At 40.1% G+C, this 19,421-nt stretch overlaps 1 protein-coding gene across 1 annotated transcript in view; it reads right to left on the bottom strand.

Annotated features, from left to right (window-relative positions):
- The window catches only part of ACOT12 (acyl-CoA thioesterase 12), a gene marked incomplete at both ends in the record, with an annotated part of 30,246 nt that extends 10,825 nt beyond the window's left edge, over positions 1 to 19,421 (bottom strand). The window contains 8 exons of the mRNA XM_082497335.1: positions 1,211 to 1,361; positions 2,762 to 2,881; positions 7,015 to 7,165; positions 9,179 to 9,311; positions 11,386 to 11,487; positions 12,459 to 12,519; positions 16,634 to 16,703; positions 19,286 to 19,421. Of these exons, the coding sequence (XP_082353461.1) occupies positions 1,211 to 1,361; positions 2,762 to 2,881; positions 7,015 to 7,165; positions 9,179 to 9,311; positions 11,386 to 11,487; positions 12,459 to 12,519; positions 16,634 to 16,703; positions 19,286 to 19,421 (924 nt within the window). The remainder of the gene's footprint in view (positions 1 to 1,210; positions 1,362 to 2,761; positions 2,882 to 7,014; positions 7,166 to 9,178; positions 9,312 to 11,385; positions 11,488 to 12,458; positions 12,520 to 16,633; positions 16,704 to 19,285) is intronic.

Genomic DNA, 19,421 nt, shown 5'->3' with positions numbered 1-19,421 from the left:
AAAAAAGACAACTAAAACCTACTTCTTACAGATGGGCAAACACCAGGGATGTATTACAAATAAAGAACTGCAGTCTGTACATTGGATTTTCCCCAGATTAACCTGAGTCAGTAATTCACTTTTCATTTAACAATATTCCCTTAACTTTGCAAAAATAATCCAATAAAACATCCCTGGCCTGTTTTGTGGAGTACTGCCATACCAGCTGTCACTTTCAGTCAAATGACCACTGAAAGTTTAAACTACCTTGAGCGCATACTCATTTTCCCAGATTTGATCGCTTGTCCTGAAGGAATGGGTGTACACGTTCCTATCTTGATGCTTAGCTTGTGCATGCCCCTCTAGGCAGGTTTTTAAGGAAAGCACTGTTTTTCTGACAGAAGGTAAGCTGCTATGGTTTTTTTGCTTGTTTGTTTGTTTTTAAGAGGAAGGGTTGGTTTTTCCTCTTGGAACAGTCTGTAATGGGCAGTAGGGAACCTTACTGCCTCACCTAGTACATAGGACACCTTGATTTATTCTTCCAGTTGCCATCCTATAAAATTTAAGTTCATTGATGTTAAATGATTATTTAATGTCTATCTGTGCTGGCTCTGTAAAAATCTCTAATTGGAGCAGTAAAGTTAATGACAGGTGATATCATAGTAAATAATTCAACAATAGTATTCAAACTGCTCTGAATGCTTCATGCACCACTTTCAGCAAAACATATGCCGAGATCTCCATGTCAAAGGAACCAGAAAGCCCATCCATGTCATGGGATTTGATTCCTACACACCTTATTAACTCCATTTCTCATCTTCATTAAGGGTTTAGAAAAAATAACTTTATTCACTAAACAATTAAGAGTTTTAGTTAGGTTTTTGCTGTCTGGGCAGCTTCTACAGTCAGTGGAGATTGCACAAGACAGATACAGACAGGCGCCAAAAATGTGCATAAAGCACATTCTTCTTCCCCGTCCATCAACTAACTACATAATTTGTAATGATGACTACCCCCCACTACACCTCTCAGTTTTGGATGACTGAAGTTAACAACGACAAATGTCTTACTCAAAAGCAAACATTTCATGTAGAGGTTTTCTCTTCTGCACAGCCCTGTTTAGTCCTTGCTTTCCCAGCAAGGTTATAGGGCTGTGTGACATGCATTGTGCCGGGCTGGACCACATAATCTCATGTATGCATTCATCCTACTCCTGAGGATGAGAGCTGACCTTTGTAGTAGGTTTGATTCTGGGGAAGGTGAGCAGCTCTCCTTTGTCATTTACAGTGTTAAAAATGAGAAACGCGCTGTTAATATGCCGTGCTTGGTTCTTGATCCATTCTTCACAGTTATAAGCCTCAACACGAACACCAACCTCCACACTGAAATAAAAGTTAAAATTAATTACTGAACTACCACAAGTGATGCAGGGGCAGCCCTGAGACATACTAAAAAGGGCTGCTGTACACTCTTCTGTGTGCAGGAAGCCTGATCCAAATACTTTCTGTAGCACACAAAATAAATTACTCAGCCTGGACAGACATGTTTCAGAAATAAAATAAAAGGTGGCACTAGATAAATAGCATTAATAAGAGGAGCAAAAATTGAGCTAAGCAGCAATACATGAACTCCAGTAAGCATACTATGAGAAAAGACAGCAAAAGTGAACAGGATGATATCGATTTGACATTCAGCAGAAGCATAGCATGAAGGTAATTCATGCCCTGCTAGCATTCTGCAGGGACTGAATACACAAACAAAGAAAACAGCCACAGAACAGCACTGCCAGGATAACATTTGTCTTGTGTACAGAATTTGGAGGAGGAATTAGTTTAGCTTCTGCCTTCTTGTGGCTTGTCTTGCTACACCTCTTGCAACTTCTGAACACATCCTCTTGCTCTAGGTAGGGGCCACACTGATGTAATGGGGCTCCACATAAGTTGTGTCACACCCCTGGCATAGCCAGAGCATCTGTTGGCCCAAAGCGCCATTCCTGTAGATAGAGAAACAGCCTAGCAGAGAGGTGCTATCCCTTTGCAAAAGGTCAGGAGAGTCAATTCTCTGGAGGCAGACACAACAGTAGCACTAAAAATGTAGAGGAAATAGTGCACGCATAGGAAAGAGAAAGAGAGTAACCATTAGCAGGCAGGATCTGTGCAAGATTGGTCAACAGCCACACTGCTGAGTTCCAGGACCAGGTGTTCAGTGTGCCAAAATCTGTGTTTCATGCATACAGTGACTATATACTCAACTAAAGAGAAAATTTCAGCATGGGCTGTAGCCATTTACTCCAAACTGCAACTAGCAAAGCCTCACCCCTGTGTACACCCAAACGAACACTGGGAAGAAATAAACAAAACAAAGCATCAATTTTTCCAGTAACCAGCAATAAACAGAACCCAGATCTGTCAAGAGATGCCAAGACAGGAAGAATACAGCAGCAAGCTGAAACCTTCTGGAGAATCAAAGCTGTGGGACCAAACCATCCTTGAAAATCCCTGAATTTCAGAGGGATATTTATGTTCTGAGTTTGCAGGATTGGGATTTGGTTGGGATTTGGTTACAAATGATCTTTAAACTGAGAGTGAAAGTCAGAGAATAAGTTTAAAACTTTCACTGAGAAAAGTTAAAAGCAGCACATATAGACAGATAGATATATCCCTCAAAGCTCCAGCTGAAAAATAATTCATTCGATAACACAAATCCTACTGATAGCTGAAACCTGAAACACTCAGACTGGTGTTGGAGAAGTCAAGGAAGACAAGCAGATAAGGAGCTTTACCTGTTCTGAAATGTATTGTTCACGATTGCATTGAAGACAAGGCGGTCACCCACCACAGATGGTCCCCAGAATTGAAACATATTAACGGATTTCAAGATGGGATATGAATGACAAAGGCGACTGAAAAAGAAAGCAAGAGCGATAGAGAGCAAACCATACAGTCATGTTAAAGAACCTCCTTTGTTAGGTTTGAAGTGAGTAGTAATTAGAGCAACAAGGTTTGCACAACCTAGAAGATCACTATATTACACTAATTTATTCCATAACTCACTGAAATACAGTTAACATGTTCAGCTCCAAGAGCATGTAATTCAAGCTTCAAACCTAATACCACTTACGTCATGCTGTTTCGTTTTTAGCACACTTTACAAACACCAACTAATTAATTCTCACGGCTTGATATTACTTCTTTTGGAGCCAGACCATGAATCCCTTACCTACAGAGTAACCACTTACTTCACAGAATAATTTCTATATGACTGCATAAGGAGTAGGATAGTGTTCAGTATGTAAAAATGGCAGATCATAAAGCCTTTAAACAAAAGAAACCTGAGCAGAAAGACTGAGCACCAGAAACAGCGTTCAAACAAAGCAATGTCAATCTATCTGTTCTTTTTAATATTGATACTTTTTTGCTTGTTTGTCAGATGTTTTATGCTAGTGTTATATGAAATAAGAACCAAAACCTACTCATATAACTGACAAATGTATAGCTGTTGGGGTTTTTTTGGGGGTGTGTGTTTTTTTAATTTGGTCTGGTTTACTAAATTATGTGTAGTTTGCTACTGGTGCTGAGCTGGGAAACTCATCTTTGCACACACAAAGGGATAGAAAGATGTTGAACTGATCAATTACCAATTCAGAAACACAGAACGTTTGGCTAAATTTCAAAAGCTGAGGGCACAGTAGTGTATTACAAACACATAAGTCTTAGTAATTCAGTTCCTTTTGCCCTTCCAATTGCATAGTGCATCCACTCACTTGTCTTTTCTTATTTCAGACCTGATCCTGTACTGTGTTCAATTGCATGTAGTCAGGTTCAGCTGGATTGTCCTACTGGATCTCTTTGAACTGCTTGAGCAATAGGCTGTAGCCACTCTAGTAAAACTTAGCTGGTCTAGTACAAAAGATTGTCTTTGCCAGGTGAGTACCCTTTCCGTGAGTGTACTAGCAAAGGTGCTCTTTGGACAAGTACAGTGGACAAACAGATACACACTTGATCAAACCCAGCTACACTGCTACAGGAAAAGTTTTGCAATACTGTGTCATCTACAATAGGGAATTCCAACAACCCACCACTTTTCTGACCTTCACAGACATTCCAGAAAAAAATGTGCAGTACAGATACAGCTTAAGGTTTTGTGGTGTTGAGGTCTAGTTTGCAAGCTCTCTGGAGTGAGCAAAAATTAGGTTTCTTCAGCAGTTCTAAATGTAGTCAAAGCCTCACTCTTGTCTGGGACTTCTGTGCATCACATGAATACGGAACAATACACAATAATGACATTTATTTTTAGATTTTGAAAAAACATGCTCTATCCTCATGCATGTGTGCAAAACTCAATAAGAATCCCATATGCACATCTGAGAATAGATGTTTTATTGTGCAGTTTTTAAATTTGAAAATACAACTTTGTAGTGTTCCTAGCTTTAACCCAACTGCGCTCTGCAAACTAATGTACCAGTATTGTTAAATGCACACAATTATCTGTAGCTAATTAATTGACTGGTACATCTTTTTAATAGACTAATACAGTCAAACAACCTTGTAATTTCATTAAGAATAATTTGCTCTTCTAATTTAAAATGCTAAAAGGTGATCTTGTTTCCAATATTTACTGTAAAGATGCAAACATAGTGTTACTGAAAGTAAGAGAGGGACGAACCAGAAATTTGGCCTAAATATTCCATATTACCTGGAAAACTATACCCTGAATGCTTTTCCTGCAAGTGTAAGAAATAAGAAAGTACTGATCTGGTTCAAACTAATGTTACTAATATACAAATGGCTTTATTGCTATTTGCAATATTTCCATTTACTGTCCAGCCAAAAATGTGGAGGGGGAAGGGGAGAAGGAGGTTGAGTAACCTTTAGAATGCCCTTAGAAATTTATTTTTGTCATGGTTTAGGCCAAATCCACTACTGGGGACCTGAGGGACCCTAGATGGGACCAACAGATGCTCCCTTCTACCCCTCTTCAAAGAGAGAGGCAGAGGAGGAAAAAGAGACATATGAGTTTAGAAGGAACTAAACTACTTTAATGAAATATTAATAATAAAATAAAAAGAAATAATGAAATATATACAAAACCGTATCAAGCTCCCGAGATGACAATCATGTCACCGGCTGGCACTGGGGCAGTCCCAGGCTGGACTCAGTGACGGACGGGAACTGGATTCCGGATCTGGATCACAGGCAGACGAAGAGTCCTCCTCAGACATCAGCCATTAAAGGAAGAGCCCGTGACCCTTTGATCCCGTGACCCTTTGATCCCTCAGCTTTTCTACTGAGCATGAGGCAGATGGGATGGAATACCCTGTTGGTCAGGTTTGGGTCACCTGTCCTGTCCGCTCCTCCCTGCAGGTGGGACTCCACTATGCTTTTCCTCTTCCGACCCTCCAACGGGGCAAATAACAAAGTTGGTTGGCCCTGGGGGTTATAGCAATGAGTATAAGCAGAGCCTCTCTGCATACCGTGCCTGGGCATCAGCTATAGACAATTGGTCTTACCACTCTGAGAGAGTGAACACTGTCTGCACAATATGCAGTTAATTTCAGTAGTTAGAAGAGGCCCAGCTAAGAAGCGAAGTTACTGAACAAAATTGGTTCTGTTTTACCTCAAACCAGGACAATTTTTCATGGGTTAGCCCTCCTCTTCCATTCCTCCATCAGAGTTTGTGGGCATAGCAACTCTTAGCTGGCACCTTCAAAGGCCAGGCCTAATTGTGAGTGGCCTTACAAAAGGTCTGTAGTGATACTAGATATTTCTCAAGCATAAACTACAAAATCTCTGTCTTCAACAAGCCTCTGTCACCAGCTATTATTCCTGAAATTTTCAACATGACAAATCATGTCTGACATTCATTATTTCAAAGAAAATCTTTTCACCATTTGGTTTCTTGATTTTTTGCTTCTCTTCTTAAACCTAAATGTGACACTCACTAGGTAAAATTTATCAAATGAAAACAGGTAAATATTTTGCATCATATTATGGCAAAAAATCTGAAACAGTTCCTTTGAAGCCAATGAAATTACACACTGGGGTAAGGTCAGTGCATTCTAAGTTACTAAAGCAAGTTGTTTACCCAACCACTACAGAAAATCTGTTGTTATCAGTCCAACTACTGGCTACAAATCAAAACTATATGAATAATAAATGGGGAAGTCATTTAATTATTAAAGTTAAAAAGCAAAAACATATCTAACATCCCTGCAGTGAATTAGGTCACTTGGTATGCAAGGAGAATTCAAACTGAAACTCAAGTGTTGCTTACAAAAGAAGCTTTGTATAGAGTCCAAGAACAAGGAGGGAGAAAAACAATGGTTTGATTTCAGGGGAAGAGAAATTAAATTATTTTATGTCTAGGCCATACTGACAAGCAACACTAGGCAGTGACACAAAAATACCTCACGTGTTACCTGAAGATGTCAGAGCCCTTTAAACTGCTAAAAATATTATAACCCATAGGATATGGGACTCAGAGAGACTGAAAGGTTAAGTGACTTTCTGAAGGTTATGCATCCATTCTGTGCGTGCACCAGCAAAACAGAACCTGTTTCTTTTGATTCTTCCTCTCTGACTTATTCTTTCTTCTGGCATAACAATCTGCAGACTAACATTTAGAAGGCTGTTCATTTTTGGGTATCATTTGACACAGGGTCAGTATCAGTTTTATCCTGACTTAACAACTAACTCTGCTTTTAAAACACTGTACCAACCACATGGAGGCCAAGCTTCTATTCCTATTTCCAATGCTGACTTTCTGCAGAGATTCTCAGGAGGATAACATAGCCTCTTTTGCCTTAGGGTCTCTATGCGTAACAAAAGAAGAATAATATTTGACTCCCACAGTGGTGTGGCATGCTGTGGGAACTATACCACATAAATAGTTCAAAGGCCTCCTGCAATCTGAGGAGGAAGAAAAGTCACTAAGATTTGGGTCTGTATTTTTCATAAAAATAAATCCCTGTGAAACCTTAACACTAAAATCACATCCATTTAGAACCATATGCTAAGACCATATGTAGAAGAGTACCTTGCTGAAATACTTGCCACTGTCTCCATCCAAGCCATGATCTGGCCACCAAAAGTGTTTCCATGATGGTTTGCATGAGGAGGCTGGACAAGCTCAATACTCTGTACATGTGTAAGGTCAGTTGAAACTGCATCTTCCTCTTCTAATGAGTCTGAAATACAGCAGCAATGTATTGATTAAGTATTTCAGCTAGTAACTCTGATAGCCAAGAAGAAAATACCACCAGTTACTGAAATGTGCAACTTCCTTCAGACACAATGGAAAGAAGAAAAAAAGCAAGACACAGAAGACCTCTGTTCTTTGCAAAGGAAGGAAGAAGCTGAATACTTGCTCTGTTCTTCCAAGAGATGTAAGAGGTGAGGGATGGGGCACCCTGCAGTCTATCAGAGCACAGTGATCTTTCCCAGCCCTCACTATATCCTTCAAAGAAGCTGTGTCAGAAGCAGTTACTGTGAAAGCTGCCTAGCTGTGAATGCAGGCAGCCAACTGCCTCAGCATGTGCTTGTTATTATTCATGGTTGCTATGCATCATCTCTAACAGATGTTGTCAGAGCAGTTTATCACTTACTCCAATGCTGTTCATAGACTTTGACCATGTATGATGACACGTGTGCAAGTGTGTCTAATTAAGGTAACAATACAACATGACTATTTCATAACCTGTTACAAATCTTGGGATTACCAGAGACAATATACAACACACGAAAGAGAGAAATATGGATTTGAAGCAGTAACTACCTTCCATCATCTGAGCATTTCCAATTCCACTCCCAAATCTTTAGCCATTCACCCTCACTCTAAGCTTTGTTTTTTCACTGGTATTTTGCAAGAACAGATTTAGGCATGAGATGATATAAGTAATTTTAAAAGTGCATATCTGTGCTAGATGCTACTTAACCCAAATTGTACTTTTGACTATTGCCATAATTAAGTAGCTTTATGATTATATAAATGTCCGGACACATTTGACTAACTTGCACTTTGGACCTACTTAAGCTGTTGCATAAGACACAGTCAGAAAACAAACTTCACTTTCTGAATATGATTTATACCTATTTTGCTACCTGGCAGCCTTTACACACAATACTTTCTTCTCCCTTTCCCCTACTTTGCTTGTTCTGCCTCCTTAAGGAGGTGAATTAGCGCTAACAATGATAAGATCCTTCAAGGAAGTTATCAGGTAAGGCAGTGAAAACCGAAATAATCAACCTCTGATTTGTCTTTCATGGTATTAAGCTGTCTCCTATGAGACAGTTACCATGAAGACAAATAACTTGTTTGCTTGTAGCAAACAAGTCTCTTCAGTTCTACACAGTCCTATTAAATTGTTAAGACCAGAATTTATTTTTACAACAGGTTTAATCTTTCCTCAGTAAAACCACATCATGTCTGTTGTTTATAGACAGAATTATCACTCCAATTTTCCAAGTAACAGCTTATTTCTTAACTGTTGTGAATAATTTCTTTTGCAGGGGAACACAGCAAATTTTGAGCACAATTGTCTTTAAGAATAGAGGTTACTATGAGAAATAAAGACAAAGCTGTTTCTTGGCTCAATTTTTCTAATTTGGTCATGAGGAGTTAAAAGTTTTGGTTTTTTTTAACTTGTTTTGACCTCCACGTAATGAATTTTCTCCTGCTTTTTGGGGATGATCTCACAGCATAAACATAGTTCTTAGTGCTTTCTTGCAAAGACACGGACATAAGCCTGAGTGAATGTTATCCTTCTGTCTACATTACAACTAGTGTCATAGGATTTTATTATCATATTGCAAAGTTCTTTGTGAACTGTTAAACCTTACACATATAACCTACATGAAGATCTGCATGTCACATCTATTTAATGCATACTTGGCCTTCAATCCTGCATTTTTAAATCTGGAATTTCTGACAAAGAAATGACCAAAAAAATTGACCCTGCTCTGGCAGGGGGTTTGAACTAGATGATCTTCAGAGATCCCTTCCAACCCTGACCATTCTGTGATTCTGTGAAATACCACTCTATTAGAATAACTGTCTTACAAACCCTCACCCTGGCACACGCTTTTCTACGTGATACCACAACCTCGAGGAGCTCTACTCAGATATTCTGTCTGCTTTTTTCCGCCCTTCCAGCTGCCCGTAAGTCATTTTTTCCATCTTTTATGCTGACGACAGTATTCACCTTCCTTATTACTCTCCTGCATTAGGTTCTGAAAGACCTGTTCATAGCCCAGTCGGATCCTTCTTCTCTCAATAGCCAGGGTGTGCTCCAGGTGGTCTTCTGAAGACAGAAGTTTTACAGGTTCCAATTCAATCTATGCAAATGAAAAAAAAAATCATAACAAAGTGCACTTTCAACTTGAAATGGCATCAGCATTTTCTACAACCTTTTGCTATCAACTGCCCAAGATGGGACAAGGAGGGGGAGGAAGCAAGGGGCAGGAAGCAAGGAAAAAAAGATCTTAATATGAAGGTTTGAGTATTGAATTTTTTTTATCGGAAGAATAATCCAGTCACACTGATCAGTGGTGCAGTCTATGGGAAAGTGTACCCCAGCGCCCACTTCCACTCACTACATAAATAGACTGCTCCCTCTTTCACAATTCACTCCATACTCACGTAGTCTGTTCCACCTATCTGAGGACCTATTTTCAAAGAAGCACTGGTTTTCTGAGGTGGAGGAGAAACAGATGAACATGCAGCACTTGGTGTAGCTTCAGACTCTACACATTCATGCCCAAAATGCTACCTGCGTCCAGACACACACCCTTCTCTTACCAAGATCAGACTGTCTTCTCCCTTAAGTGCAAATTCCCATGTATGTCAGTTCAAAGACAAACTGAATCCAATCCTCTACTGGCTTAAGAAAATTATTACATTTAGATGAATACTCCAGACGTGCCACTGAACAGTCATTTGTGTGATTTGTCTACAAGGTCTAGACTCAGAAACATTAAAATAATGCACAAGCACTGCAACACAGACAAATTCAACATTTTGTGCCCTGTGGTGGTGCTGCTAATGTTTCTCAGTATTTGAGTCTTCACTCAAACCCTCTTGCAGTTTCCTTGCCTCCTTTCTGGCCCCTCTCAAGAGCTTCTTGGCTTTTTCCAGATGCCCAGTTAAAAGATTAACATGATGAGTGCATACTGTTGCTCTCTGCACAACTTTAGCAACAGTTGTTCGGAAAAGTGGATTTGAAAAAAATGTTCTTTAATTTCTCCAAGACTTTAATTTGTAATGGAATTTGAACTGCAGTCTCAAACTCCCTCTGGGTCATTCCTGTCTTAAGACTCATCTTAGTTAATCATCACCCAATTTAATCCTGAATTAACCTCCCTGGAAATTTGGGCAAAAGGTAAATGGGTTGATGCCAACCCAAAAAGTCTGTATAAATGTATCACCAATAATAAACAATCCTTACTTTAAACTATTTTAGTGCTTTCAGGTTAACCGATTCAGTCATTAACCTTTCAGACACAAACTGGGTTTTAGCTTTGGTAAAACTGTTCCAATCTGTTTCTTCTGCTAATTGTAATATATGATTGCAGAAGAGAAAGTATAAATGATTGGATATATTAACTGCTCATGGGATCATTGCTCTCTGTCAATCTACAGTGTATGTTAAAAAGGCAGATGCACTGTCATAACATATTCAACGAGACAGTAAAGTCAGATACATGACTCTAGGCACTCACGTTCAAGAAAGTAGAATAGTACGTACAAAGGGAGTTTATTAAGAGGATCTGAGGAATATTTGGGCTTTCTCACATGAAAACTTTAAAAGCACTGTGCCTGTTTGGCACAGCAATGTGAAGACCAAATAGTACCGTGGGTGATTTCTAAATACTTCCAGGGAGCCAAACACTGGGGAGAAGAAACAACATTGGCATGAAAACTAATTAACATAAATGGCAAAGAATGAATTCAGATTGGAAGCTAGCTTAGATATAATGTCTTCTATCTGAATAGAGATGTCTGAACAACCGCCTCAAAAGACGGAGTGAAGGATAAAGAAACCCTGCCCCCAACAGCCTTGCAGGTTGCAAGATGCATGTAGATCAGTTTCTGAAAAGGAGAAAAACTGCAGAGTCACAGGGATCTGTCTTCCAGTGCTTGCCTCTGTCAATATTGCAGCCCTTACAAAGACACCAGTTCTATTACGAGCAAATGCGCAAGAGAAAGTGGAAACAATAAAAAAAGCCTAACAGCTTCAGAGCAGAGATGTGGAAAAATCTCCATATAGTCTGGACTTCATGATGTTTTTCTATTACTGATTAGAATAAACAAGTACGAACATTTTCATGTGTTCACAACCACAAAAGTTGGGTTATTTCACAGAAGCTCAGTCCCAGTAACTTCAAACACAGAAGAAAACAGAAATACTACCTTTCCAGCACCAACTGGTTTGGCTACATATGTCGCATATGCCACACTCACAATTTTTTCAACATTAGTCAAAACATCCTGTACTGTAACCTTAATGCCAACCTACAAGGAAGGAGATAAAAAAGGTTTTTACATCATCATCAGTTGAGTTGACACAAAATTAATCACGTTCAGTCTCTTAAACCTAGGAGAAAAAAGTTAAAAAATCTGCTCTGCTATCACTGATCATCTCTGAACACGTAAGAACATCATAATATTCTCTGAGCTCTGAAAAGCTCTTAAGTACAACTGTGTATGTATGTTTAGCATTACTTGTAGGGTAAAATAAAAAATAGTAAAGACACTTAGATTTAGTTTTATGGATATCTCTTTCCATTTACTTGTGTGCTATTTGGAGTTCCCATCTGAATCTTTCTAAGATCTGTATGAGCGAAAAAGTCTGTATAAATGTATAAAACACAATGAAACACTTGAAGGTGAAACACTTTATTTGATCCTGTGAGACAGGCCTGACATGTATCAAAGCTTCTAATTTTTTCCTAATTTTTAGAACCTTTTGGAATACATTCGCTGCGAGATACATCCCTCCCATTAAGATTAACGAAAACTGGACTTGGGCACAATGCAGAGAAAAGTACCCTTAAGGTTCAATTCTGATTTCAAGCAAGTGATTGGGCAACGCACTGCATACTTGTTATACCACGAAGAGTAAGAATGCCTGAGATAAATATTTTTGTATCAGAAGCTTCAAAAATATTTAGAACTCCACCTATTCAGTTGATCTTAGCTCTGATCCAAAGACTCCTCAGAGGTCAAATAGCTTTGGACTGGACCAGCACCCCCATCCCATTCTGTCCATTACACCTGCCAAAGACTTTAAGTCCATTTTTACAGGAAACATGCAATTGCAAAAGTCATTATGAAACCACAGTTTCATTAGGCGGTGTTATGGTTTACGTATCTGCACAGAGTTCCTTCTGAAACAAACAGACCCATGATGCATTCCTCTACTCCTCCCACCTCTCTTCTCTGTTCTTCAAACATCTCTAGAAATACGAGTGATGACGTCTTACCTCCATGCTGGTTTTGAATGCTCTGTTCACCTTTGCTTTGATGGTAATAATTTGTCCAACCCTGTTAGGAAGAATAAGACCTTACAGTATATAGTCATGCAGCTTAATAAGGGTGTGAACCTGCCTCTCTAGGTATTGCTAATAGTAGTGAAGAAAATCTCATTAATCAGTCTGTGTCTTCCATATGTACTGAAAATGCACTGAAACAGGTTTAGCACCGTTACTCATCAGACAAACTTCATTCATGCTCAATAATGATTTTAGTTGCTCAGAAAACTGCATAAGCTTAGTACTAGCATTCCTTCTCATTGCTAATGTCTGTATAACATCAGGTGTGCTCCAGGCCCCAGGTCCCTCAAGAAATTTTGGCCCATATTCTGCTTTTGTTCAAGGCACATCTTGCTGTGAGTTACACTAAATCACTGGGTATATCTAGCTGCAAAACCACACAAGATATACTCCATGTGCACTCTCTAGCATGCGCATGAGGAAATAATCCCAGGACAAAACGTGCTCTTTGACATCTTTGAAGGATGAGGAAAGAGTTCGCTTTCTAAGTTTTGGGAAGAACACAGCTACAGTACGTCCCTTCTGTTCTAGCAGCATACCTCTGACCAACTACTCTTTCCCATTTACCTACACAGAATACCTAAACAGAATTATATCTTCATAGAATCAAATTTAAATGAGAAAGTAATTTCTTTCCTTCTGGAATTTCTAAAGTACCTATTACATGTCGATAACAAGAGTAACCCTTGTTTTCAAACCCCTAATATCCTAACTCAAGACAATGCTGAAAGGGTGGACAGAAGGGAGCTTCCCCTAAAGTTCTCTTATTGAGCAGAGCAGTAAGAGGACATGATGTGCATGGTAAGCCAGAGTCACAGCCAAAATAACGGCATCAGGCCACTGCCTTCAGGGAATTTAGACTGACTTAAAACTGCTAAAGATCAGTCCCAGAGTAAGCAAAGTGTTGCTAGCTACATTCAGGACTGCAAAATGTAACTCAGACCACTTCAGTATCTATGAAACAGGCATTTACAGCTAAGGAGCTATGACCTCAGTTTATGAAAAAAAAAATCTTTATAATTTCTTCCTAATTTAATTAATAGGGTTTTGACATTTAAAGGTAAGGCTCTTCTTAATTTGCTTTTCTCAATGCCAGAACTTCAAAAGAATTGTTACTAAACACTACAATGGGGAGCAGGAAACCTTCGCCTTTACAGCACCAGACAGGAACAACTAACTGCACAGAAAGTTTCTCTTCCTTTCTCACATTCAAGAACACAAGTGGTAGCCTTTGCATAGGCAAGGAGGAGAAAGGAAAAATGGCTAAAGGAAAGAATTAAGACCATCTGCAGTTATGCAGCCCTCATTACCTTTCGAAGAACACATTCAGGAAGAGTTTTTCCCACCATTCATTGCAAAGAAAAAGCACGATCACTAACATAATAGTTCTAAACTGCACAGCTCATTTACAAAAAGGAGAGTGCATTCAGAACAACATCATTTATGTTCAAGCTTGAAAAAGAAGTTAACGTTACAGTCTTGTAAAAAGGCTTTAGAAAGCTCATAGACAGAACTCATTCAAGTACCCTGAAACACCTCTGAAGACTCTGTATCTGTCACAAAACTCCCAAGATTATTACAGTAACACAACAGTGAAGGTAGTGACAAGGTGAAAAAAGACAGGATATATTCATTAGGTATGTTCAATCAGAGTTTGACACATACTGAGAGTGAGTATGAGGCTTTCTTTAAAAGATGCAGAGTTCCGAGTCTCTGCACATGCTTGCAGAGGGTGTCCTGGTCCCTGTTGAGAACATCATGATGCCAGATTGTCCATGAGGTCCCAGCGGGGACTGCAGAGGTCTTTACCTCAGGCTTACTGGCAGGGCACTGTTCCTCTGTACAAAGATTGTTTATTTCACCTTTGTCAGTGACACCTCCCTGGTGACCTCTCTTACTCTGTGCAAGAACATTGCGTAAGAGAGGCTGAGAAGTAAGTCTGAGTCTGTCCGCCTTTGAGGAAACTGCAGGATGGGAACAACAGAACAAAGCTGGACATGATCTCACTCAGCCTGAGGCAGCAGTCCCGCAATAAGGCGGGTTTGGACTTCACAGACATTAGATTGCCTGTCTGACTGACATCTCCCCTGGTGCTCCAAGCAGTCCATGCAGCTGGACTCACATTTCATTGCAGAAAAGCGTAGTCCTCTAGGGTCCACGATCATACCAGAAAACAAAGATGTCAGAACTGAGATGGCCAGACAGTGTGATACAGAAATGCCTTTTCATATACTTTCAGGAGCTATTTCAAAATGAAATGTTTTCCACTGTATCATGTAATCTGGCTTTGGACAAACTGATTTATTTAAGCCAAAAGAGCTGATCAGCTTGAGCATTTAAATAGATACGTAAGGGCAGAAGTCACAGAACACCACACTTTCACTTGTAGCTGGTAGAAAGCTTTTGAAATACATCAGAATGAACTGAGTATGATTCACATATGGAACCCTAACAAAATTTAAATAAATGTAATTTAAAACCAGATGTTCTTACTACCACTGAACTGCTGTATATTAAAAGACAAGGAAGAGGGATTTATGTGGTATCACGGCACAAAACTGAGTTTTGCAATATACAGATTTCTAGAAATCTCTGTTTCAGTATCAGCTGAAAAGAAATATGTACAGAAGATTTAATCCTTACAGAACATTTAGCAACCTGAGTTAGGCTAATGAAACCTTACAGCAGGTAAATTACAAAACATTTTTTTAATTTACTAGAGTGAGATATAAGAGCACTTTTATTTATGCAAGATGTTTGTATAATCAACCAGATCTGGCAAAATTTAGGAAATTACACGGTAAGATACAAACAGGATGTTAGGGATGACCTGAGGCTGAAAAATAATTACTGAAACCACTTCACAGTTGCTATGCTTGTATGCTAAATTCCTGTTAAAAATGAAATATTGGCATCACAAGTGGAAGGACAACTAGAGACACAAACAAATTTGGAAGGAAAAGTATTTTCAGTATATTTTAGAAGCTCTGTTCTGCTCTCAGAAACAAGAGAGAAAATTCCTCTGAATCTACTGAAGTCTGAAATATTATGCCTGAAAGAAAAACGTTACCCTGACTTTACTTGTAGGACTCTGATTAGTTTTCACAGACAGGACTTTTTCCTAAGGACAAAATTAAAAACACAGAACAATTACAGGAAGGACAAACACTTTAGAACTAATTTTGTAAAACAGATCAAGAAATTCTCTTGAGTTCTAGATCCGGTATGACCATGTTCACTTTTTTGTTACTGGTTCTAGTTCTCATCCTCATGGCTGCTACTCTAAAAATCTGCTGTTCAGAAGTGTGAGTAGATGCCTATTTTACACTTGTGTAATGCAAACAATTTTAAATTGACATCAGCTTTACATCTGACAGACAATGTTGCTTGGTTCACAGTCAGGACAAATGCATGTGCATTGGTCTATGTAACCAGGTCCATCTCATCGAAGCACTCATTAATTTCCAGACTGCAAGGTGTAAAAACACACAAAAACAAAGTAATGGCTTTAAGTTTCTGTGAAGATACGGTTTAGTAATAAATGTGCCATTTTCTCTTACAGTCTGTTTTATCCCTTGGAAAATTATGAAAAACAATTAAAACAAAAATTAAGTCCTGTATTATCTTGTAGACTCACTCAATAGTCTGTGATCTCAAATGCAAGACATCTCTGTTTTGTTAGACTAACGCATTTTTTTAAAAAGAGCTGAAAGAAATAGATGGTAAGAAATAAACCAAAAGAGCACTTGCAACAACAAAAAAAAATCATACAGTAAGTGTTATAGGTATGTATTCCTTATTTAACAGAGATAAGTAATGGCCTGCAGCATTCACTTAAACTAGAGCCAAAGATCACTGGGCCATCAGTTTCTCACCTGGCATCTAGGTTGCCAAGCCAGAGTAACTAAGGTTTATTTTTGACCTGTGATATTGATCTGTTTTCTAGGTGGGTCAGGCTATTCCAGATAGAAAAGAGCAATTTTGAGACTTAACCCTCTGACTCTGGGGAGTTCATTGGCCTGCTATCTCAGATTTTATAATGCCACAGTTTATCTCTGCCAAATAAGAATCTCTAGAGTGAAAACATTTGACTGTTGGTTTTGTACCTGGCAGCCTCTTCAAACTGTATGTCATCCATAGACGCTGTCACACAAGACACACCAGCATGTTTCTCAGCTTCAGAAGAGACACATGGACACACAGTTACCTTATTGCATTTGCAGCAAGCTATTCACCTACATACTTGTGCATGAGAGACAGAGATGAAACACAGCAGATCCCAGTTCCTTTGATGACCCTAACGCAAGTCTGCAGTGGATCCCTTAGAAAAAAAGAAGCCCAATAAGATTAAAGTTAATATGTACCATGAATGATGATGACAATTATCCTACTTAGTTTGAAAAGCTCTTTTTAAGGTCTTTCTTTAAAAATGAGCATTCTGGTAAAAGAGCGCTAATAAGCATGTTGCAGGACAAAAAAAAAGTCACAAAGCATTAACACTCCTACAGAAATCTCAGCAATCTCCTTCAAAACAGGATGTTGTGAATATCAGTGTGGAAGTTTTATGTCAGTTGAGGATTCTCAGACATGGGAGAAAGACCTACTGGCTTATTAGTGTGGTCACAGCAGTTGAAAGCAGGTAAGTACATGTCCTCAGTGCTGTATTAAAACTGCAGGATTTAAATGAAAGCAAATGCAAACAAGATTTAAAAAAAATCAAACCCAAGTATTTACTTATTGTAAAATATTTTTACCAAAATTTGAACTGCATTCTTCATCTCTCTAGGAAGCATTTGGTTATGAAAAATAATGCATCCTATTTGTATTAATTATGAAAGTTAATCTGGAAAAGGTAAACATCTTCTTTACTGTTAATATTTAATAGCTCAATAGTTATCTTTTTACAGCATGTTATTGTGATTTATTACTTATTTGACCATAGCACCTAGAGTTTTAAGTCAGAAGCTACATCTCCAGCACAGTAGGAGTTGTATAAACACAGGAAACCCCTGCTCCAAAAAGCTTCCCGAGAGAGACAGAGGCAAAAAGAGAGGATGAGCAGGAAACCCAGAAAACAGGTTTGCCCAACAGGCAAGAGTTCTCACTTCCAAGTAACCCAATATTTTTAGTGAGCAGCGCAAGAAAAAGCTTGAAGGAATTAGAGGGAGGATGGTGCACAAGTTGTACCAGTGAGGAGTTCCCTTTTTGAAAATATGAGGGTAAAACTCATGAAGGCATTCACCAGAAAGACAGCAAATTGTGATGAAAGACGTCACTAATGATTAAGAGGCTGGAGTTGCCACTGTGACAGGTAATACAGGATGGTGATAGTCATAAATAGCCTCAAAAGTGAGGAAGCAGCCAGCCAGGTGGACCACACTGAAAGCAGCAGGATACGAAATGAGGAAGGTGTAAAGCCCAGCACTTGCAACTGCACCAGCTGACACTAATGCAGGTGAAAGACAGTAAAGCCAGTCAAACCCCTGACTGGCATCTTGAGTTTGCTGTGAGAAAAAAAACGCAAAGCAAGGAAAAGGTGTTAAAAACCCTTTGTGTGCAACTGGATTAGCCCTGTGGGGTGAATGACTGCTGCTGCCCTAAAGCTAACCAAGTAAAAGCAATTATGAAAGCGAGCTGTGGCGGCAGATTTGCAGCTGATGAAGATCATCACAGCTTAACCCAAGTCCAGGGGAGCAAGGACCAACCATTGTAGCAGCAGGGGCTCTGCCACTGAGATCAGTTCAGAGTCCCTCCACAAAGAGCACTGTTAAGGAGTAAATCACCGAAGGGCTGAAATCAAATTACTTCTTCGGGCTAGAATAAATCTCAAAAAAAACCCCCCGTGTGACTGTATTGGGAAGTTGCTACATTCTAGGTAGTTTCTGGGTTACTGTGTGGGACAAGTTCTCCAGGATCCCAACTCGACATAGGAAGAGTGGCTTACGTAAAGCTGCACACACCTACGCAGCGAGTGCACCACGGTCACCACGTTGCGCGGAGACGCCATCCAGACATGAGTTCCCCAAATATACCCGCTATTCTCCGCAAGGCTCATTATGGACTGCTAATGTATGCAGCCGTACTTGGAAACGGAGTTCACTGACAGCAGAGGTGGCAGAGCCTTGGGTTTTCTTACTGCTTTAGAGGCGGCTTGCGCTTCCAGAAGTTAGCTGAGGAGATTTTAAAAGTTTTCGAAGCTGAGTTACACCACAGACAGAGTGCTCTGCACTCTGGTTGGATTTGTGGTTGGTTTTTTTTTTTTCCAACCATGTGCCAATATTCTTAAATTAGTACTTTTCTTTCTGCAAGTATTTATTTTTTTCCCATCCCTTCTTTCCCCCCCTCTGCTGCTCTCTTTTTTAATTCTCCTCATGCCAACCGCCCCCGTCACCCCTTTCCTCCCTGTCCCCTGAGACGTGACACTCCTCTCCAGCCCTGCAAGCTTTCTCGCTCCCTTGACGCCTGTTCCTAATACGAACCCCCAAATCTCACACACTCCCCCCCGGCTGAAACCTTCCCTCAAGCCCCCCTCCACCTCCACAGGGGCGAAATTTCCCCTTCTCTTCGCCTGCCACAGGCAAACACCGGGACGGGGCCACCGGTTTTCAGCAAAGGAGAGGCTGTCCCCGCACAGCCGACGAATTTAAGGTGCATTTCTGAGGGGAAAGACGGCGGGGGCGCCTCTCCCCGCCGCCCTGAGGCGACGCTCCCCTGCCCGCCGTCACCCCCCGACCCCAGGGCCGCTGCCGCCCCTCTACCTGCGAGGCAGGCGGTGGCGTCCATCCACTTGAGGAGCTGCCCGGCGCTCAGCTCCCCGCGGTGGTTGGCGTGGGCCGGGAAGACGGTCTGGCACATGCAGACATCGCCGCCCGCCGCCGCCCCGCGCCGCTCCAT

This window comes from Vanellus vanellus (genome assembly GCF_965231255.1).
Source record: "Vanellus vanellus genome assembly, chromosome: Z".
NCBI classification, from domain to species: Eukaryota; Metazoa; Chordata; class Aves; order Charadriiformes; family Charadriidae; genus Vanellus; species Vanellus vanellus.
This window is presented reverse-complemented; position numbering and strand designations above follow the sequence as displayed.